Source organism: Trichechus manatus, unplaced genomic scaffold (assembly GCF_000243295.1).
Source record: "Trichechus manatus latirostris isolate Lorelei unplaced genomic scaffold, TriManLat1.0 scaffold00094, whole genome shotgun sequence".
Lineage (NCBI taxonomy): Eukaryota > Metazoa > Chordata > Mammalia > Sirenia > Trichechidae > Trichechus > Trichechus manatus.
The window spans coordinates 4,267,737-4,287,199 of NW_004444030.1; the positions used below are offsets into that span (position 1 = coordinate 4,267,737).

The 19,463-nt window shown below is 35.4% G+C and overlaps 1 protein-coding gene across 1 annotated transcript in view; it reads left to right on the forward strand.

The window, feature by feature from the left end:
• The window catches only part of DDX10 (DEAD-box helicase 10), a 305,324-nt gene that overhangs the window by 47,161 nt on the left and 238,700 nt on the right, over nucleotides 1–19,463 (forward strand). The window contains exons 10-13 of the mRNA XM_004382479.2: nucleotides 5,870–5,971; nucleotides 7,654–7,741; nucleotides 10,539–10,627; nucleotides 13,641–14,106. Coding sequence (XP_004382536.2) covers nucleotides 5,870–5,971; nucleotides 7,654–7,741; nucleotides 10,539–10,627; nucleotides 13,641–14,106 — 745 coding nt within the window. The remainder of the gene's footprint in view (nucleotides 1–5,869; nucleotides 5,972–7,653; nucleotides 7,742–10,538; nucleotides 10,628–13,640; nucleotides 14,107–19,463) is intronic.

Consider the following 19,463-nt stretch of genomic DNA (forward strand, 5'->3'; position numbering starts at 1 on the left):
ATTGATGTTTATGTGTTCCATTTCATTTTTGATGACTTCTAATTTTCCTGGATTCATACTTTGTACATTCCGTGTTCCGATTATTAACGGATGTTTGCAGCTGTTTCTTCTCAGTTTGAGTCGTGCTGCATCAGCAAACAGAGGTCCTGAAAGCTTTATTGCAGCCATACCATTAAGGTCAACGCTACTTTGAAGAGGCAGCTCTTTCCCAGTCGTATTTTGAGTGCCTTCTAAGCTAAGGGGCTCATCTTCCAGCACTGTATCAGACAGTGTTCCACTGCTATTCATAAGGTTTTCATTGGCCAGTTTTTTCGGAAGTAGACCGCCAGGTCCTTCTTTCTAGTCTGTCTTAGTCTGGAAGCTCTGCTGAAACCTGTCCACCATGGGTGACCCTACTGGTATTTGAAATACTGGTGGCATAGCCTCTAGCATCACAGTAACACACAAGCACCACAGTATGACAAACTGACAGACAGTTGGTGGATTTCATTTTACTTGACTCCACAGTCAATGCCCATGGAAGCAGCGGTCAAGAAATCAAATGATGTATTGCATTAGGCAAATCTGTTGCAAAAGACTTCTTTAAAGTGTTAGAAAACAAAGATGTCACTTTGAGGAGTAAGGTGTGCCTAACCCAAGCCATGGTATTTTCAGTCACCTCATATGCATGAGAAAGCTGGATAATGAAGAAGGAAGATCGAAGAAGAATCAATGCCTTTGAATTATGGTGTTGGCAAAGAATATTGAATATACTATGGACTGCCAGAAGAACGAACAAATCTGTCTTGGAAGAAACAGCCAGAATGCTCCTTAGAAACAAGGATGGCAAGACTTCGACTCACGTACTTTGACATGTTATCGGGGGGACCAATCCTTGGAGAAGGACGTCATGCTTAGTAAAGTAGAGGATCAGCAAAGAAGAGGAAGATTCTCAAGGAGATGGATTGACACAGTGGCTGCAACAATGGGCTCAAACATAGCAACAATAGTGAGGCTGACACAGGACTGAGCAGTTTTTGTTCTGTTATACATAGGGTTGCTATAAGTTGGAACTGACTCAGTGGCACCTGACAACAACAACATTAGTTGTATGCTTTCAAGATAAGCAAATAAGTGTAAAATAAAGTTCTTCATAAATTCTGAAGAGTTGCATAAAGTTCTTCGTAAATTCTGAAGAGCTGCATAAATGTAAAGTGATTTTAATACTGATGGTGGAAATGAAATTTTCTTGTTTCAGACGCAGGACTTTTTATATGATGCTTGGGATGTCTTTTAAAATAATCTGTCTAAATTTATGGAGTTTTAAAATATAGGTCTTATGAAGAACATTTATTTCTCCTTATACATATATTTAGCCTCAGGCCTTGGGTATTGCTTTTGAAACCTAACAGTTAGCTCATGGGTAAGTAGACTTTATTCTTGTAAGCATTAAAAAAATGTGAAATGTGCTTATGCCTTTCTTTTAAAAGTGCTTTTATTCTTGGAATAAAAGCTTACTGGAGTTTTTTGGGCATTGGTGTGTGGGAGATAATTTGTGCTTTATGTTGTTTCTGGGAAAAGATGTGTATAATGAAAAATAGGTAAAATGGCCATTGATGCTGTTTTTAATAGATAATTGTCTTGTGAGATTTGATTTTGGATACTCCCCTCTCCCCCATTTTCATTTGGGTTTCCCCCACCTTTTAAATTTAATTGTTGTAGTCTGTCTTAACCTTTTCTAGCCTTATATATATATTCAGTTAGCTATATATTCTAAAAGTTTTGGGTATGGCCTGTTTGTGACTTTAATCCTGACTCATTCTTGTAAGTTCTTTGTGGGTATGTGAAAGAGTAGGTGAAATAGATGTAGATTAGTTTAGACTTCTTATTCCTGCTTATGAGTTAGTTGGAAGATCAGAATTCATTCAGTGGATGTCTTTTTCGATCTCTTTTACCCCTTTGCCACAGTTCATGTCCTATGTAGTTTTGTATTTATTTACTTATTTCATTTGCCATTTCTGAATTTGGATATAGAATGCTAAAAGGGTTGATTACCCTTCAACCCACTGCTCTCTCTCCTTCCTAATTGTTCCTCTTTGGACCACACAAAATAAGCCTTTTCACTTTAGAAGATAAACTCCCTTCACCTCAAGAGTCTGGCTTACTTGAGGGTGTTTTGGTAAGTGCAGCTGTGAAGTGGTCCCTTGGTTTGCGAAGGAGGCATATTAACTAACATCTTAGATCTCTTTCCTTAACCTATCCTTGTTGAGGTCTTTGGGCTTCAGAGTTGTTATGTCTCTCAGGTAGCTTGTCTTGAGGTATTGCCTCATCACTCTGTATACTTGTATACTAATAATTTCTGGCTTTATTGGTGGTTTAGTGTAACACTGCTTAGGGAGAATGTTTTAAATTTATATTCTTCATAGTAAATTAAGGTGAAAAATTTTGAGTCACGTTATTCTGTTTTAAAATACTGTAAGGAGTGGGCTTGGTCCTAGTTCTTAGCCATGAAACAAATATTTAGGTTAAGGAGTAAATGTATATTCAGCTTCATTATACTTTTTTCCCCCTGTTTAATACATATGCATTTAGAGAAATTTGAAAAAAGCAAATAAGCATTAAGAGGACAAAACTTTGTCCACTGGGCCTTCAGATATGCTGTCTTTCCTTTTCTACCTGGAATACTCAACCTTCCATCCATGACTCAGTGTTTGACTGATTCCTAATTATTCTTTAAGGTTCAGCCTACATGTCATTTCCTCAGGGCTGTTTTCCTTGGCCCCTAGACTACCTTCACTAGACCTCTCTGTCTTATGTTCTCATAGCTTCCTGTATATTTACCGTAACAGTCATAACACTATTATTATTGGATTTAATGTCTGTCCCTAATAAGTTGTGAACTTGTGAGAGCAAGGACCATGTCTGTTGTATCAGTCTATTTCAGTGCCTTATTTATAGTTGCTCCTTAATAAGAAATTTTTGAGCAAATGAATGAACTTGAAGAAAAGTTTTGTTTCTCATACTTTTCTGTTGTGTATGAGTTGAAATTGGCTTGACGGCAACGGGTTACATGTTATTATATATACATAAGGATATATATGTATATATTTCTTATGTAAATTCAATTAGAGTCTCACCTTATGTGTAGGAGTTGAGTTTTAAAGTCAACATGTAAGGTAAAAATTACTCTTTGATGTTTAAAACAGAGTACAGTACACTACACTGTGATCTCTCACTAAGTCAGCACAGCTAATTTTCCCCTCTAGCACTGGATGACAGAGTTCTCCTTACATACAGTGATATTCACTCTGTACAGAGGTATTCAGATCTTCCTAAAATAGGCTCTAAATGTACCTTTCTTGCAATCTTTCCTCTTAATCTGCTGTTGTAGAGTTGCTTTGCTTGAGTTTCTCCTACCTTTAGTTCACTCTCTCCTAAACTTGCCTTGTGTTTTCTGGTTTCCAGTCCTATGTTCATGCCATTCTCCTCTTTGGAATACCTTTGCTTATTCTTTTCTGTTCATCTTCATAACCAAGGCTCAGCTCAAATTCTATTAGCTATGACTTATTTATATTTGTTTTTCTCTAATACTGAGCACTCTTTTCACTTCTGAGTTCGTGGCATTTACTGACCATCACTGATGTGTTTTATTTATTTATTAAAATAAATTTTGGTAAAATATATATAACATTTATCATTTCAACCATTTTTATGTGTATATTTCCCACCCATTGGCTGTCGAGCCAATGCCGACTCATAGCGACCCTATAGGACAGAGTAGAGCTGCCCCATAGGGTTTTCAAGGCTGTAATCTTTATGAAAGCAGACTGCCACATCTTTCTTCCACGGAGCGGCTGGTAATTTCAAATCTCTGACCTTTTGGTAAGCAGCCAAGTGCTTAACCACTGAGCCAGCAGGGCTCCTTATGTGTACAGTTCAGTGACATTAATTACATTTACCATGGTGTGCAACCATCAGCACTGTCTGTTTCTAAATTTGTGGTTGTCTCTTGCCACTTACTTTACTATTCTGTGACTGTTACCATGAATCTCCAACTTCTCTTGCTTTTGTGTAGGTTTATCTGTTCTAACTAGCTCACTGAAGACAGGACTATTCATCTTCTCTTCCTTGATGTTTTTTGCTGTTTATGCCAGGCACAAAGTTTTTCAGTAACTAGTTGGTTATTTGGTTATTTATAAGAATTTTCTGTTCATGTTTTATAGTGCGAACCCTGAAGAGAGTGCTTTGATTAGATTACTTTCTTTAAAAAATTTCCCCAAACATCCATTTCCATTCTCTATTTTACTGCTTGTAAGTAGTAGCGGATACTAAAGTATCAAGGATCTCTGCATGCAAGTAGCACAAGAAGCTTAAGTAACTATATATGCATTGCTGCCACTGAAGTACATGTTTCTGAAGGTGCAGCATGAAATAAGATTTAATAGGTGAGGGAAAGGAGTCCTGGATACACAATGGTTAAGTGCTTGGCTGCTAACTGAAAGACTGATGGTTCAAACTCACCAGTGGCTCCACAGGAGAACAGGCTTGGTGATCTGCTCCCGTAAAGATTTTAGCCTAGGAAGTCCTGTGGGGCAGTTCTACTCTGTCCTATAGGATCGCTATGAGTTAGAATTGACTCAATAGTATACAACAACACAAGTGAGGAGTTCTTTGCATAGTTCATCAGTTCTTAAAAGCTTGCAAATGGCCATCCAAAGCCCAACAATTGGTCTCTGTTTGCCTGGAGCAACAGAAGAAGAAGGAGAGTCAGGAATAGGAGGAGGAAATGGAATGTGTGGTTAATTGACTCCATGAACAACTAACTGCCTCCTTTGCCGTGAGACTAAAAGAACTGGATGGTGCCCGACTACATTACTGAACATTTTGATCAAAGGTTCTATAGACGAATCCTGATCAAAAGGGGTAAAATGCAGAAGAAAATTTCAAATTTTCATGAAATCCAGACTTTCTGGAGCATAGAAGCTGGATGAACCCCTCAAAATATTGCCCTGCGATGATCTTTAAACTTTAAATGTTTAACCAAAAATATCCCCTGAAATCTTCTTTAAAACAAACAGTAGTTTAGCTTAACTAGTAAAAGTGTCTGCATTGAGCATTATGCTCTTTCAAGAACTATGTATATGGGATCAAATTGACAATAGCAATTCGAAAGATTAGATAGGAACCTTAGGGGGCAGTGAATTTATGTTAACAGGGCAGGAACAACTTGGAAAAGGAGGGTGAGAATGGTTATGCAACTCGAAGCATGTAATCATTGTCACTCAGTTGTTCATGTAGAAACTGTTGAATTGGAGTATGCTTTGCTGTGTATATTCTTAACAATAACAACACCAGCAAAAGAAGTGCGTGGATTGGAGGCCAGCTTTTTACCTGAGCAGGGATCCATTTTCTTAAAACTGATGCCATCTGAATAATTTTATTCCCAAAGTATAAGTAAAATCCCTAGGAAGATGATTTCTTTGATATATTGGGTGCCATATTTACTAAATGACTAATTTTATTACAGTCCTCTAGTGGCTTGAATGAGAAGCTGTTCCCTTGCTATAAGTAGAGAACTATGTAAGAATTGCTTTTTAATTGATTTGTTTCTTAGGATCTAGCTCTTCTGTGGCACTACCTAAAAGTCCCTAGGAATTATAAAAGTTGTTGTTAGTTGCTATCAGATTGGTTCCAACTCAAGGCAACTTCACGAGTGATGAAGATTTGACATAAGTTACTCAGCCCTGGTTTTTTGTTGGCATAGAATATTTAAAGAAAATGATATTCCTAATATTTACTAATTAGGTGAACTTGCTTCCTTGTTACCTATCCATCAAACTGTACAATTTTAAATGCAGATTGCATTGATCTGGAAAACGTTTTGTTTTAGGTACAAAGAAGGTGGTGAAGCTTTATTAATTTTGCTTCCCTCAGAAGAGAAAGGGATGGTGCAGCAGCTTCTGCAGAAGAAAGTGCCTGTGAAGGAAATCAAGTAAGAACTCTTTGTGTTATTGTTAGGAAAATGAGGACATGGAATTATTATGCTTAATTATGGACACCTAATGCTCTCCTCCCTTTAATCCATTCTGCTGTCTCGTTTGTGACCATTATTTTAAACAACTTTTCTAGAAGACTGCTCGTGGAGAAAATAAGAGATGAAAAGGAAAACTGGTTAGTTTCAGGAAGCATTGATGGTTGGAAGGATTAAACCTCTTGAATAAAATTATTTTTAGGATTGTCCATTTCCGAGATTATGGTCTCCTGTTATTAAGATGCATAGATTGAGCATCAGCACAATCGGTTAGAATCTCTCTTGTATTGGGGCCCTTAAAATACATTGGCTTGATTTGCTTCAAAATATTGTGAGGGGTGGTGGTGAGGTGGAAAGAGGAGTGGGTGAGGGTGTAGATGAAATAGGATTGGCCATGAAGTTGATAATTATTGAAGCTGAGTGAATGTTTTCTACCTTTGTATATTTTGAAATTTTCTGTAATAAAACTGTGAAAACCACCGCCTCACTGTTATGGATTGAATTGTGTCCCCCAAAAATGTGTGTCAACTTGGCTAGGCCAAGATTCTCAGTATTGTGTGATCGTCCACCATTTTGTCATCTGATATGATTTTCCTGGGTGTTGTAAATCCTACCTCTATGATGTTAATGAGGCAGGATTAGAGGCAGTTACGTTCATGAGGCAGGACTCAAATCTACAGGATTAGGTTGTATCTTGAGTCAATCTCTTTTGAGATATAAAAGAGAAAAGCATGCAGAGAGACAGGGGGACCTCATTACTACCAAGAAACAAGAGCCAGGAGTGCTTGTCCTTTGGATCTGGGGTCCCTGTGCTGAGAAGCCCCTAGAAAAGGGGAAGATTGATGACAAGGACCTTTCCCCAGAGCCGACAGAGAGAGAAGACTTCTGCCGGAGCTGGCACCCTGAATTTGGACTTCTAGCCTCCTAGACTGTGAGAGAATAAATATCTCTTCGTTAAAGCCATCCACTTGTGGAATTTCTGTTATAGCAGCACTAGATAACTAAGACACCCACCATCACCCCAGCATTGCAGGGACAAGGTAGTTAGTTCAGTCTAAAATCAGGGAAACAAATGGGGTTGCTTTTGTGAAACCTAGTCCCTTTTAAGCATTTTCTTCTTTCTAGTAGCCTCCCTGGGCAGAGTTTAACATTTCTGTTATATTATACCTAATTTCTAGATGGAGAAAGCACTATTTATTTCTCCTGACCTCTTGTTTATTATATGAGAACGATTTTGTGAAATTTAACTGAAAATGGCAATATCTACAAAATGACATTACTTTTCATTTATTCCGTTTCATTGACTACCTAACTTTCTCAGGAGGCTGTTTTTCATCTTTATAGACTTAGGAAGTGACTAATGCTAATTGCAGTGTTTATCTCAAGTATCTTTCACTCACTCAGCATGGGGTGTTTCTTTAGAGAAAATGATCATCCATTTCTTTTTATCTGTATTATGCATAAGATGCAAGAGAGTTAAATTTATGTCCAGTGTAATTTCAGTCTAATCTGGTTCGTAAGTGAGAAGTAATGTCATCCATTTAAAAATAATACTGAGGAAAATAGAAATTAAAAATAGTACATAGCACTTTTCTAAAATTGAGATGTCTTAGTTTAACCTTTATTTTACTTTTGTTACAAAGAATCAATCCAGAAAAACTTATAGATGTCCAGAAAAAAATGGAATCGTTTTTAGCCCAAGATAAAGATTTAAAAGAAAGAGCACAAAGGGTAAGTCCTTGAATTGGATGCCTTCATTGCAGTGGAGCATGTAATAAAGTTAAATTCCATCTTTTCTGCTGTTTCTAGGTTTCATGGTCATGCTTCAGATATCCAGTGTAATGTTCAGATAGGCACGCTTAGCCTATTCTTTAATTTTCTAAAAATATGTATTTCTTAGAGTAACCTGGGAAAATGTCTGTTCTTCTCTGTAATCTTGTCAGAGACAGAAAGGATGATTTTTAGATGCACAGTGGTCTGGTTTCTCATACATTCAATGAAGGTATCAACTTTTCATCTCTGCACTTTCTTGACAATAAGATTAATATTTTTCCATAGTAGGTTAAATTTCTAGAAAGCATAGAGTTCTTTCTAAATTATTCTCAGGAATGAGATTTCTGTCTAAAAATATGACTTAATGTCTCAAATTTCTTTTCTGGGCTTAGTAGTCCTCTTGATTAGTAAATAACATGAAGAAGTGTTAACAAGTTAAATGTACTTTTTAGTTCTTAGACTGTTCAGCAGTAGATTCTTTGGAAAACGATTATGTAAAATTATTTTGCATTGTGCTTATAGCTATCCAGTCTTTGAATCAACAAATATTTGAATCTCTGTTTTGAAGCTCTTCATTTTTATCACTCTCTTACTGCCTTATATTGTTATGAGATCTTTGCATCTCCTGTAACACATCAGCAATGAGCTAGAGAGTAGAAATTCAGAGGTTGGATTCTATTTCACAGGTAGAGGAAATAGGAGGAAGAAAATAAAGAGGAGATATGGAAAGGGCATCCTAAGTAGGTGGAGCAGAAAAACAGTCAATAGTCAGTCTTTTATGTTACAGTTTTGAAACTGGGTATTCTCAGCAAAGAAGTAAGTTTTATTTAAAGGGAAAATGTTTTATTTTTTGCTGGCTTATTTTATATTTTATCAAGTTGTCATAACTGTGCTTGAAATAATAGTATTAATGATGCAGGTAAAATCTGAGTGTTTACTATGTGCCAGGCCCTGTCTTAATCGTGACGGTATTACTTGACCATTTTACGTGCATTGTGTTATTTTATCCCTCTTGTAATCTGTGATGCAGGTGGTATTGTCTCAGTTTTACAGAGGAGTAAATGGTAGCTTGAAACCATTAAAAAACTTGTCCAGGGTCACATAGTTATTAAGGGCCAACCTGAGATTCAGATCTAGGTCTGACTTTCTGAGAATTACCATGCTACATCAGGAGAAGTTATTTCTGAAATATAACAAAACCACCAAGACCAAAATGATGGACTATGTAAATTGGACTTAAATATGCGGTCTCTACCTAAAACACAATGAATAGGGCCTTTAAGCAAGTTTTTTTCTTTTTCTTTTTTAATGTATTTTCTTTGTGCACACATTTTTCAGTATGTGCATGTTTTGTCTAGCACACATACTTAAAGTTAGGAGTTATGTTTTAGAAGTTTGGAAATGGCATGAAGATTTTTAAAAAATACATGAATTCTGATGTATTATGATTTACTCACACCTAGGAGGTCATTCAGTCATGAATCAGGAAATATGAAACATTGGAAGGGTGTTGTTTCACTGGTTTGTGCGTACAGCCAATGAGCCTTCCAGAACAAAGATGATAGAACAGCACATTGAAATAAACGTGATTTACTAGATGTCACGCATGGTTTAGCAGAATGGCTAACTGCATTGCTAGCAGCAGCAAGCTATTTAGTTTCATAGAAGTGATTTTCTAGCTTTTGATTATAATCTGGATAGAACAAAAACAAGCAACTGGGGTGATTTCTTGTGGACAATCGTAGGGGAAAAAATTTTACCCTTGAACTGGTGCTATTCATTGTTTTTGAAGCTTATAGAGATAAAGTATTTTCAAGATTAGTTGGGTTTAAGGGATTAGTATTAAGTTGGAGAGAATGTGAGGTTTAGTAAATATGGGATGAGAATTAACATGTACTTTACACAAATGCATTTAAAAATAAAGAAATAAGAATGTAGATGTGTCTCATCATTGTTACCTGTCTGGTTTACACACTGACAAAGGATCAGGACGACACTTACTTTTTGGTTTGTGTAGCTCTGATATACAGATAGGTTTTGTGTTTTTGTTTTATTTAGACACACATGGAAGAAACATACTGTAAATTGATGATGAATTTCTAGAAATCATAATAAAAAAGGAAAAGCTTTAAAAATGAACTATTTCCTGTCATGATTTTATTAAGCCTTATTTAATACAGTAAAGCTTTGTTGGAAAACTTAAGCTCTGACTATTATAGTAATAATTATCATCAATAATAACTAACATTTATTGGTACTTACTGTATTCCAGAAGGTGTGCTAGGTATTCTACATGCATTTTCTCATTTAATTCTCATAATATTCTATGTAGAAGGTGATATTATTGTCACTGATTTATAGATGGGGAAACTGAATTTAGAGAAACAATAAACTTACTCAGCTAGTATACGGCAGTCATAGTAGATCCCAAATTGTTTATTCCAAACTGTTTCTTCCATTGTTCCTTATTACAACTGAATGATACTAACTTCTAGAATAGCTTTTAGGGAAGATGATATTCTGTATCGAGTTGGCTTGATGAAGCCACATTTTAGACTTTTCTAATACTATACTTCTAAACATTAGGCTTTCTTTTTTTAAAATTATGTTGGATGGAGATAGGCCAAAATGTTTTGTGATTTTATTCATTACCATTGAATCTATCCCTTTGGTTAACTTTTTTTTTTATGTTGGTTTAAATTAATTTTCCATTGTTATTATTACATATCGTACATTTAAAACTCTTACTTTGTAGTGTTTTGTCTCCTACATACGTTCAGTGTATCTGATGAAGGATAAAGAAGTATTTGATGTGAGCAAGTTGCCTCTATCTGAATATGCCCTGTAAGTATTCAGAGTATAGTTGTAATTGAAAATCCTCAGAGTCAGAGGGAATTTGTTTTAAACCTTGTTCTCCTAGAGTCCTAGTTTAAAATACTGTCACCAATAGGGAACCCAGGGTTGAGTAAGGATATTGTTGATGTGTTGTGAGATTGTTAACCATTGTCATAGGGCAACATGTGTAGTAACTGTTAAATGAGAAACTATTTTGTTCTGTAAGCCTTCATCTTAAGTGAGAATAACAGCACAATTGGAAGAGCGTAGTCAATGTCACTGAACTGTGCATGTAGAAATTTTTGAAATGGTGTATCTTTGGCTATGTGTATTTTCACCAAAAAAAAAAAAGGTTGAGAAGTTAGAGTGTTGACATGTTGTGGGGTTGTTAACCAATGTCATAAAACAATATGTGTACTACTGTTTCATGAGAAACTACTTGTTCTGTAAGTCTTCACCTGAAGTACAATAAAAAAAATAAAAAAAAATACTGTCACCAAACATTTACCTTAAAAGAATCTGTTCAAGCCCTGTCGAGAAAAAGATTCTATAAACTCTGTAGAAGACTAGTTGAGTGTTAAGTTCTTGTCAGAAGGATGTTTCTTGGAAGTATAAATTCCTTAAAGTTACATAGGCATTTTCCTATAGTTTCATCTTAAAGGATATGGAAAGAAACTGATAAACGTCCTTTGAAATCTTTAAATGTCTGTGTAGTCTTTGTAGTCCTTTTCTTGTTTTCTGAGACACTGGATTACCCTAGACATTCTATGGATGCACGTTTCTTCAGCAGTTTTTCTCCTATTTTAGATTGCAATTCTCATACTGCTTATTGCTTGAACGTTCTTTCTAACTTGTTTCTTCCAGCTACTCACAGTTATCGTGGCAAGATGTCCCTGTTTAGTAACGGAGGTTGCTATTGTATGAATTGGAATTATTGTTCTTATTTTGGCCTAGTATTTGAGGAAGTTTTTCTTTCTTTCTTCATTTTAACTTTTTCAGCTATGAAGGAGGAGTGTTCATTTTTCTTTGGATCCTACCTGTGGGGAACACATTGACAAAATCCTGCAGAAGCACCCTTGAGGTTAATCATACTTTGAATGTCAGCATGAAATTTCTTAGGCAGTGAGGAAATATATACTTAAAGGCAGATTTCTGCTCTCCAGGAATTTGAGTGACTTGTATCTGGGTCAGCTGTTGTTTTCCATTCTTTAGGTTAGATTGTACGTTTAGTATAACAGATGATTTGTCATTTGTAACATTTTAGAACCCTTAAAATAAGAGAGTAAGGCCCCTGACTTTCCATTTAGGTAATAGATGGAAAATCACATGCCATGGATAATGCTCTTCTCTCCCCCCACCCCACGTCATTTATATACCAGTCTGTAGTTTCACCATTTCTGAATATGATCCATAGTTCAGGTCATTAGTTGATATTTTATGTTCTGTGTGAAGTTCTCTGGTTTTCTGATAGAGTTGTCTGGGATTTTAGAAAGCAGGAGAGGCATCGGTCTTTTACACTGCAGGGCCATGTTTAGGGGACATTTTGTTGAAGCTAGGCGTGCTGGTGGTGCAGTGGTTAAGAGCTCAGATGCTAACCGAAAGGTCCGTGGCTCGTATCCACCAGCCACTCCTTGGAAACCCTATGGGTCAGTTCTGCTCTATCCTGTAGGGTCGCTAGGAGTTGGAACTGACCCAATGGCAATGGGTTTTTGTTGCAACTCTGAGTCGGAATTGACTGAAGGCAGTGGGTTTGTTTTTTTTGGTTTTGTTGCAGCAGACTTCAGTAAGTTTCACTGTTTATATTTGAAGGCCCATTGCTAGAGATTCTTAGAGAAGACCTTGCTTGAGGATTCTATTTCCAGTCCACCAGTGAGAACAGTGAAAGCTGTTAGCTTTCAGTCAAGCTAGTAAAGACTTGACCTTTAAGTGAATCTCAAAAGGGGAAAAGGAGATTTCTTTTTTTTTTAAATAATATTTTATTATGTTTTTGATGAAAGTTAACACAGCAAATTAGGTACCCATTTAACAATTCTATACAAATTGTTCAGTAACAATTGTTACATTTTCCACAGTATGTTAACATTCTCGTTATTTGTGTTCTGGTTGTTTCTTTTCTATTAATCTAGTTTCCCTGCCCTCCTTACCTTCTCTTCTTCGCTTTGGAGTAAATAGTGACTGTTTGGTCTTATATAGGTGATTTTTTAAAGGAGCATAGTACTCACGAGTGATACTCTTTATTTTATAAGCCAATCTGTTATTTAGCCGACTTCCAGGAGTAGTTTCAATTCCAAGTTTAAAGGTTATCTCAGGGTGATAGTCTCAGAAGGTCTTCTAGTCTCAACTGGTTCAGTAAGTCTGGACTTTTTACAAATTTGGGTTCTGTTTGACATTTTTTCCCCATTCTATCAGAATCCATCTATTTCTTTCCTTCCTTCTTTCTGTCATCTCTGCTTTACAACAATCCTTTCTTTTTGTAGTAATGATTGTGTCCTATTCTCTGTTTCAGAAGAGGGGATGATGATACTTCTGTTCATTTTTTGCAGAGAACTGTGTTGTCGTTCCATGGCCCTGCCTCTTCCAGTTTATTAACTACTTATATTTTACAACGTGAATTCATATAGTGTAGTTAGTTAACCTGACCTTTACAACTGTGAGGTAAATCTGGCAGGTATTAGTACCCCATGTTATGAGGAAGGTGAGGTTGAGAGAGTCAAACTGGAAGTTGACAGGTCTAGTACTTGAACCATTGTCATCTTGTTTCTGGCTTAATGTTCTTTAGTTCATACCATGTTACCCCTTAAAGAAGAATGAGATTATCTCCAAATGTTTTCTCACAAGTATTCAGTTTTTTTTTTTTTTTTTTTTTTTTGCTTGCCTTTTGGGTCTTCTAGCCTGTTAGGATTGAGTTGTATCTCAGAGGGACATTTTCTTTAAAATAGCTTTAAAGATAGATCTCCACTTTTGAGAAAAAAATAACCATCAGTGTAATGAGATAATTATTTTTGTTTTTCCTACATGTCAGGTCCCTTGGTCTTGCTGTGGCACCACGAGTAAGATTTCTTCAGAAAATGCAGAAACAACCCACCGAAGACTTGTTAATGAGCCAAGTCAAGAAAGTAATTGAACCAAGGGCTCCCTCCCTGACCAATGATGAAGTAGAAGTATTTAGAGCCTATTTCAGTGAGAAAATGTCCATCCTTCAGAAAGGTGGGAAAAGATCAGAAGAGACAGAATACAGACTGGCTAATGGTAGTAGTGATGAAGAAGAGGAAGAAGAGAAGGAAGATGAAGAAGAAATAGGAGAGAAAGTGGGAAAATCGAAAGGTTCTCAAACTGTTTCTGACACCAGTGAGACACAGAAGATCAAGGAAGTTCCTATGCGTTTCATGGACAGAGTTGAGGAGGACGATGAACCTGATGCTGATTTCTTTAAGGTGAAGCGGCACAATGTGTTTGGGTTGGACCTTAAAGAGAACAAAGCATTACAGGTAAGTTTCCTCCCAACGGAGGGTCTTCTGTTATTTGTCACTTCTTTCTACTGTGTGCTAGTTGTTGCTTTTTGGGAACTATGGGGAAGTATGAACTAGGAGAAAGTTATAGAGTGACTTTCTTTTCAATGAACTACCCAACCACCCACCATATTTAAACACAGAATAGGTGCTAGACTGTTCTCATATTTTTTATAACTTTGGGACCTCTAGGGAGTTGAAAACTTTAATCTTCTCATTTCTTGGTTTTCTGGTGCTCTGTTTTAAAAGTAGCTGAAGTCATGATCATAACATTAAGGAAGGTGATGGGGTTCCATGGTTTATGGCATGAGGATCTTTCATTGTGATTCTCAACATACTGCGTTCTGATTTAAATCATTACAAATGTTCCTTACAATAATTTAATCTCTGTAACTATGAATTTTACTGTTAATGAGACATTTGCTTTTGGGAACCAAGCCAGTATCTAAGATAGAAAGCAAGTGCTTCTTTTTAAAGGGCACTTGTGAAGGTTTATTAAAAGATTACATGTAGGTCTTTTGTTTCTCTAGTAAGTACCTGCTAGGAGGAACAAAAGAGAGAGTCTTGATAAAGCGTTTGTTTTCTGGGATATTTGTAGGTACACCGTAAATGTGTTTCTCCTCCTTCTCTTCTGTGCTCCTTTCTACTTTGTATGCCTTTATTCTTGACCATTTCTTTAAAGATAATTGAATGAAAATTGAAGCCCAGCTCTTATTCTTTACACAGCATTTACTGTATTTTTATGCAAATAATGCACACCTTCTATGTTTGTTTGCCCATACCCTCCCTCCATGAGGTATTTTCATAAGCACCACTATCCCAATTTTTTTTACATGTTGCTGTAAAAAAAAATTGACATAGCAGCGCTTCTGAAAATACCTTGCAGTGGAAGGGTGTGGTTGGCAAACAAACATAAAAGGTGTGCGTTATTTGTATAAAGATACTCTAATAAATAAAATTCTAAGACACACAGTATGAAATACATATTAAATTTTAAGCTGTGAAACTTGAAAAGGTGTTTCTTTAAGCAACTAAATAGTACTAAAAAAAAAGTAGTGAATATACTTATTGAGCATTTATATATTAAAGCTACTTCATTAAACATTTTCTAAATATTATCTCATTCTGCCCTTGAAGAAACCCTATTAGGTAGGAAGAAGCCTTGCAAACCTTATTATCTTATTTAAAAGTTAGGAAAATAACCAAGGCACAGATGATAAAATAGTGAGTGCACAAACTAGTTAGTGGCAAAGGTGTGATTTGAACCTAGGTATTCTGACTTCAGTGTCCATGCTCTTGACCAATAATCCTATACTTTCTTACCTACTTCAAATTTAGCCATTTTAAGTCCACAGTTAAATCTCATTTTGCCAAGTGAAACAAGGACCAGAAATTAGCTTTTGTTTTAAACTGTTTAGTCAATTTATTAAAAAAAATTTTATATACCATTTTCTAAGAATGATGTGAATGACAAATTGAAGTTAAGATAATGAAAGAATGATCATATAATTTTGTAATAACACAGATTGTTCACATCTTTTTAGCTATTTAAAAAAAGTTAGTTTAATTGAGATATAACTGACATGGTGTAAACTTAACTTTTTTAAAGTGTACAGTATGATGAATTTTGGTAAATGTATGCTGTTGTGTAATCACCACTACAGTCAAGAAATAGAACAGTTCCATCACCCCAAAGTATTTTGTCATCCCCTTTTCAGCCAATAACTTCCCCCTACCCTAAACCTCTGGCAACCACCAATCTGATTTTAGTCCTTATAATTTTGCATTTTTCATAATGACATGTACACGTATTTATATAGTATATAGCTTTTTGTATCTGGCTTCTTTCACTTAGCAAAATGTTGTTGGATGTATTTGTAGTTTGTTCCTCTCAATTATTGAGTAGTAAGTATTTCATTGTATGGATGTACCACAGTTTTTTTTTTAATAGGTATTGGGTTATTTCTGGTTTTTGGTGACTGTGAAGAAAGCCACTATAAACATCCATATACAGGTCTTTGTGTGAACATGTTTTTCATTTCTCTTGGTTGCGTATCTAGGAGTGGGGTTGTTGGGATGTATGGTAAGTATACGTTTAACTTTATAAGAAACTACCCAATTCTTTTCCAATTTGGCGATTCCATTTTATGTTCTTGCCAGCTATGTGTAGGAGTTCCAGTTGTTTTACCTCCTTGCCAGTGCTTGGTATGGTCAGTCTTTTCAATTTTAGCCATTCTACTAGGTGGTGCAGTGGTTAAGCACCTGGCTGCTAACTGAAAGGTTGGCAGTTCAAATCCACCAGCTGTGCCATGGGAGAAAGGTGTGGCAGTCTGCTTCCATAAAGATTTACAGCCTTGGAGACCCTGTGGGGCAGTTCTGCTCTGTCATATACAGTTGCTATAGTTGGAATTGACTCAACAGCAATGGATTTTTTAGTAAGTATGATGCAGTATCTCATTGTAGTTTTAATTTGCATTACCCTGATGTCTAATGATATTGAACATCTCTTAAATGCTTTTTGCCATCCATGTATCTTCTTTAATGAAATGCCTGTTCAAATCATTACCTCCTCCCCCTTCTTAAATTGTGTTGCTTGTCTTCTTATTATTGAGTGTTAAAATTTTTTTATATGTTCTAGATACAAGTTCCTTATCATATGCATATTTTGCAAATATTTTCTCCCAGTCCGTGCCTTGTCTTTATATTTTCTTAACAGTGTCTTTCAAAGAGCAGAAGTTTTAAAATTTGCTGAGGTCTGATTTATTAATTTTTGTTTTATAGTTTGTATATTTTTTGTCATATCTGGTAAATATTTGGGGAGCCCAAGATCACAAAGAATTTCTACTAGAAGTTTTATAGTTTTAGCACTTACACTTAGTACCAGAATTCATTTCAAGTCAGTTTTTATATGTGATGATGGGTAAGAGTTGAGGTTAATTTATTTATTTTTTTTACGTACGGATGTTTAATTAATCCAGCACCATTTGTTGAAAAAACTATACTTTTTTCCATTGAATTACCTTGACTCTTTGAAAAGCCATTGACCATATATGTGTGTGTGTGTGTGTGTGTGTGTGTCTGTTTCTGGTCTTAATTCTGTTCTACATGTCTATCCTTTCAGTAATAATACTTGTGTTGATAAAGACAGCTTTATAGTAAATCTTAAATCAGATAGTATGAGTCCTTTAACTTTATATTACAAACATTGTTTTGTCTATGTTTGGACCGTTGCATATCCATATAAAATTTTGAATCAGCTAGTTAATTTGTACAAAAACTCTGCTAGTGTTTTCATTAAAAATGTATTGCATCAATTTTGGGAGAATTGGTATCTTAACAATATTGAGTGTTCTGATATTTCATTGTATGTACTTAGGTTGCTTCTAGTAATGTTTTGTAATTTTAAGTACACATCTTGCACATATTTTGTTAGATTAATCACTTAGTATTTCGTGTTTTTCAATGTTATTAGATATGGTATTTTTAAAATGTCAATCTCCAATTGTTTGTTGCCGTTATGTAGAAATACAATTGACTTTGTATACCTGTCTTTTCTAAATTTGCCTATTAGTTCTGGCACCTTTTTTGTAGATTTTTTGGGGTTTTCTCTGTAGATGATTATGTTATTTGCGAATAGGGATGGTTTCATTTCTTTCTTTCCAATTTGTATGCATTTTATTTTGTTTTCTTGCCTTACTACACTGGCTAGGATTGCTAGCACAGTGTTGGCTAGCAATGGGAAGAGCAGACATTTTTGCCTTAAGGATATGGATGCATCCAGACTTTTATCATTACATCTGATGTTAGCTGTAGGTTTTTTGCAGATGTGAATGAGTGATTATGAGAAACTGATTATGTGATTGAGAAAGTTCCATTCTATTCCTAGGTGGTTTAGTGTTTTTATCGTAAATGGATGGTGAATTTTGTAAGGTGCCCTTTCTGCAACTATTGAGGTGATCGTGTGGTTGTTCTTACTTAGCCCATTAAGGTGCATTGATTGATTTTTCTAATGTCGAACCAAACTTTAATTCCTGTGATAAACCCCTCTTAGTTTTCCATTGTCTGTAATGCGGATTCTATTTGCTAATATTCTGTTAAGGATTTTTGCTTCTTTCATGATGGATATTGATCTGTAGTTTTCTTTTCTTGTAATGACTTGGACTTGGAAAAAGACACATTTCAAAAGCTTTTGATGTATTTTACCAGATTATCCTAAAGAGAGGTCATGCTAATCATTGTCCTACTAGCTATATGCATCAGTGCCTGTTTACTCACACCAACCCTGAATACTAATATACCTTTATTGTTTTGGAAAAAAAATAGTGAGAAATGTTTTATTGTTTGAATTTGTCTTTCCTTGATTCTGTCATTGAATACTATTGAATATTTTTTAGTCAGTTGTATAATTTGTGTGTGTGTATGTGTGTGTGTGAATTGCTTGTACGTATCATTTTTTCTTGTTATATTAGTCTCTTACATGTTGATTTGCAAGATGTCCTTCCAGCATGTTGTCCCTGGCTTTTAACTTTTTAATAAAGCCCCTGTCACACAAAATTGTTTATTTTTATTCCCTATTGGACTCAATTCCTTGAAAATACTGTCTTTACTGATAACTGTATTTTCAGGGCCTGGTGCAGTATCTACCACTTTGTACAAATTTTGTAAATGTTTCGTGAATGAATGAGTGAATTATTTATTTTTTAATATATTCTTTCACTTTGATAGTTTAACGTTGATATGACTTATATGTAGAATTATATATGTAGGTTTTATTCTTGGAAACCCTGTAGTTTGAAACTATGTAAGGTGTACCTGATTGACTTACAGTGATTCTAAAAGTATTGTTGAACTTTCTATAAATGTGAATGTAAATAGCTTATTTATTTGACTCTAAGTGATATACTTGTGCAGGCCAGCCTTTCTAATTTAGATAGTAAATGATAGTGCTAATAGTAATGACATAAAATTCTGTTTAGCAAGATTACGCTTGCATGGTATACTGTAAAAAGTTCTATCTTTAAAATTTCTGCATGGTTTTTTTTACTATAATAAATTGGAAATATTATGGCATATCTGTTGAGAATGTGAGAAACACTTAGCTGATCAAGGAATGTTTTTCTGTTTCATCCTGCACATTCCCCAGTACCACACACAGAGTTGAAGCTGTTGGTTCTTTAGCTAAAATAGAAATAGAGAGGACAGGCTTACTGCTTTTCTTTGTTGCCTTACCTAGTCTTGTCAGCTTCACCTAATATCTACCTTTGAATTTTGTTAATACTAATCTGTACTCAAATTAATCATCTTTTTTTTTTTTTTTTAATATTTTATTGTACTTC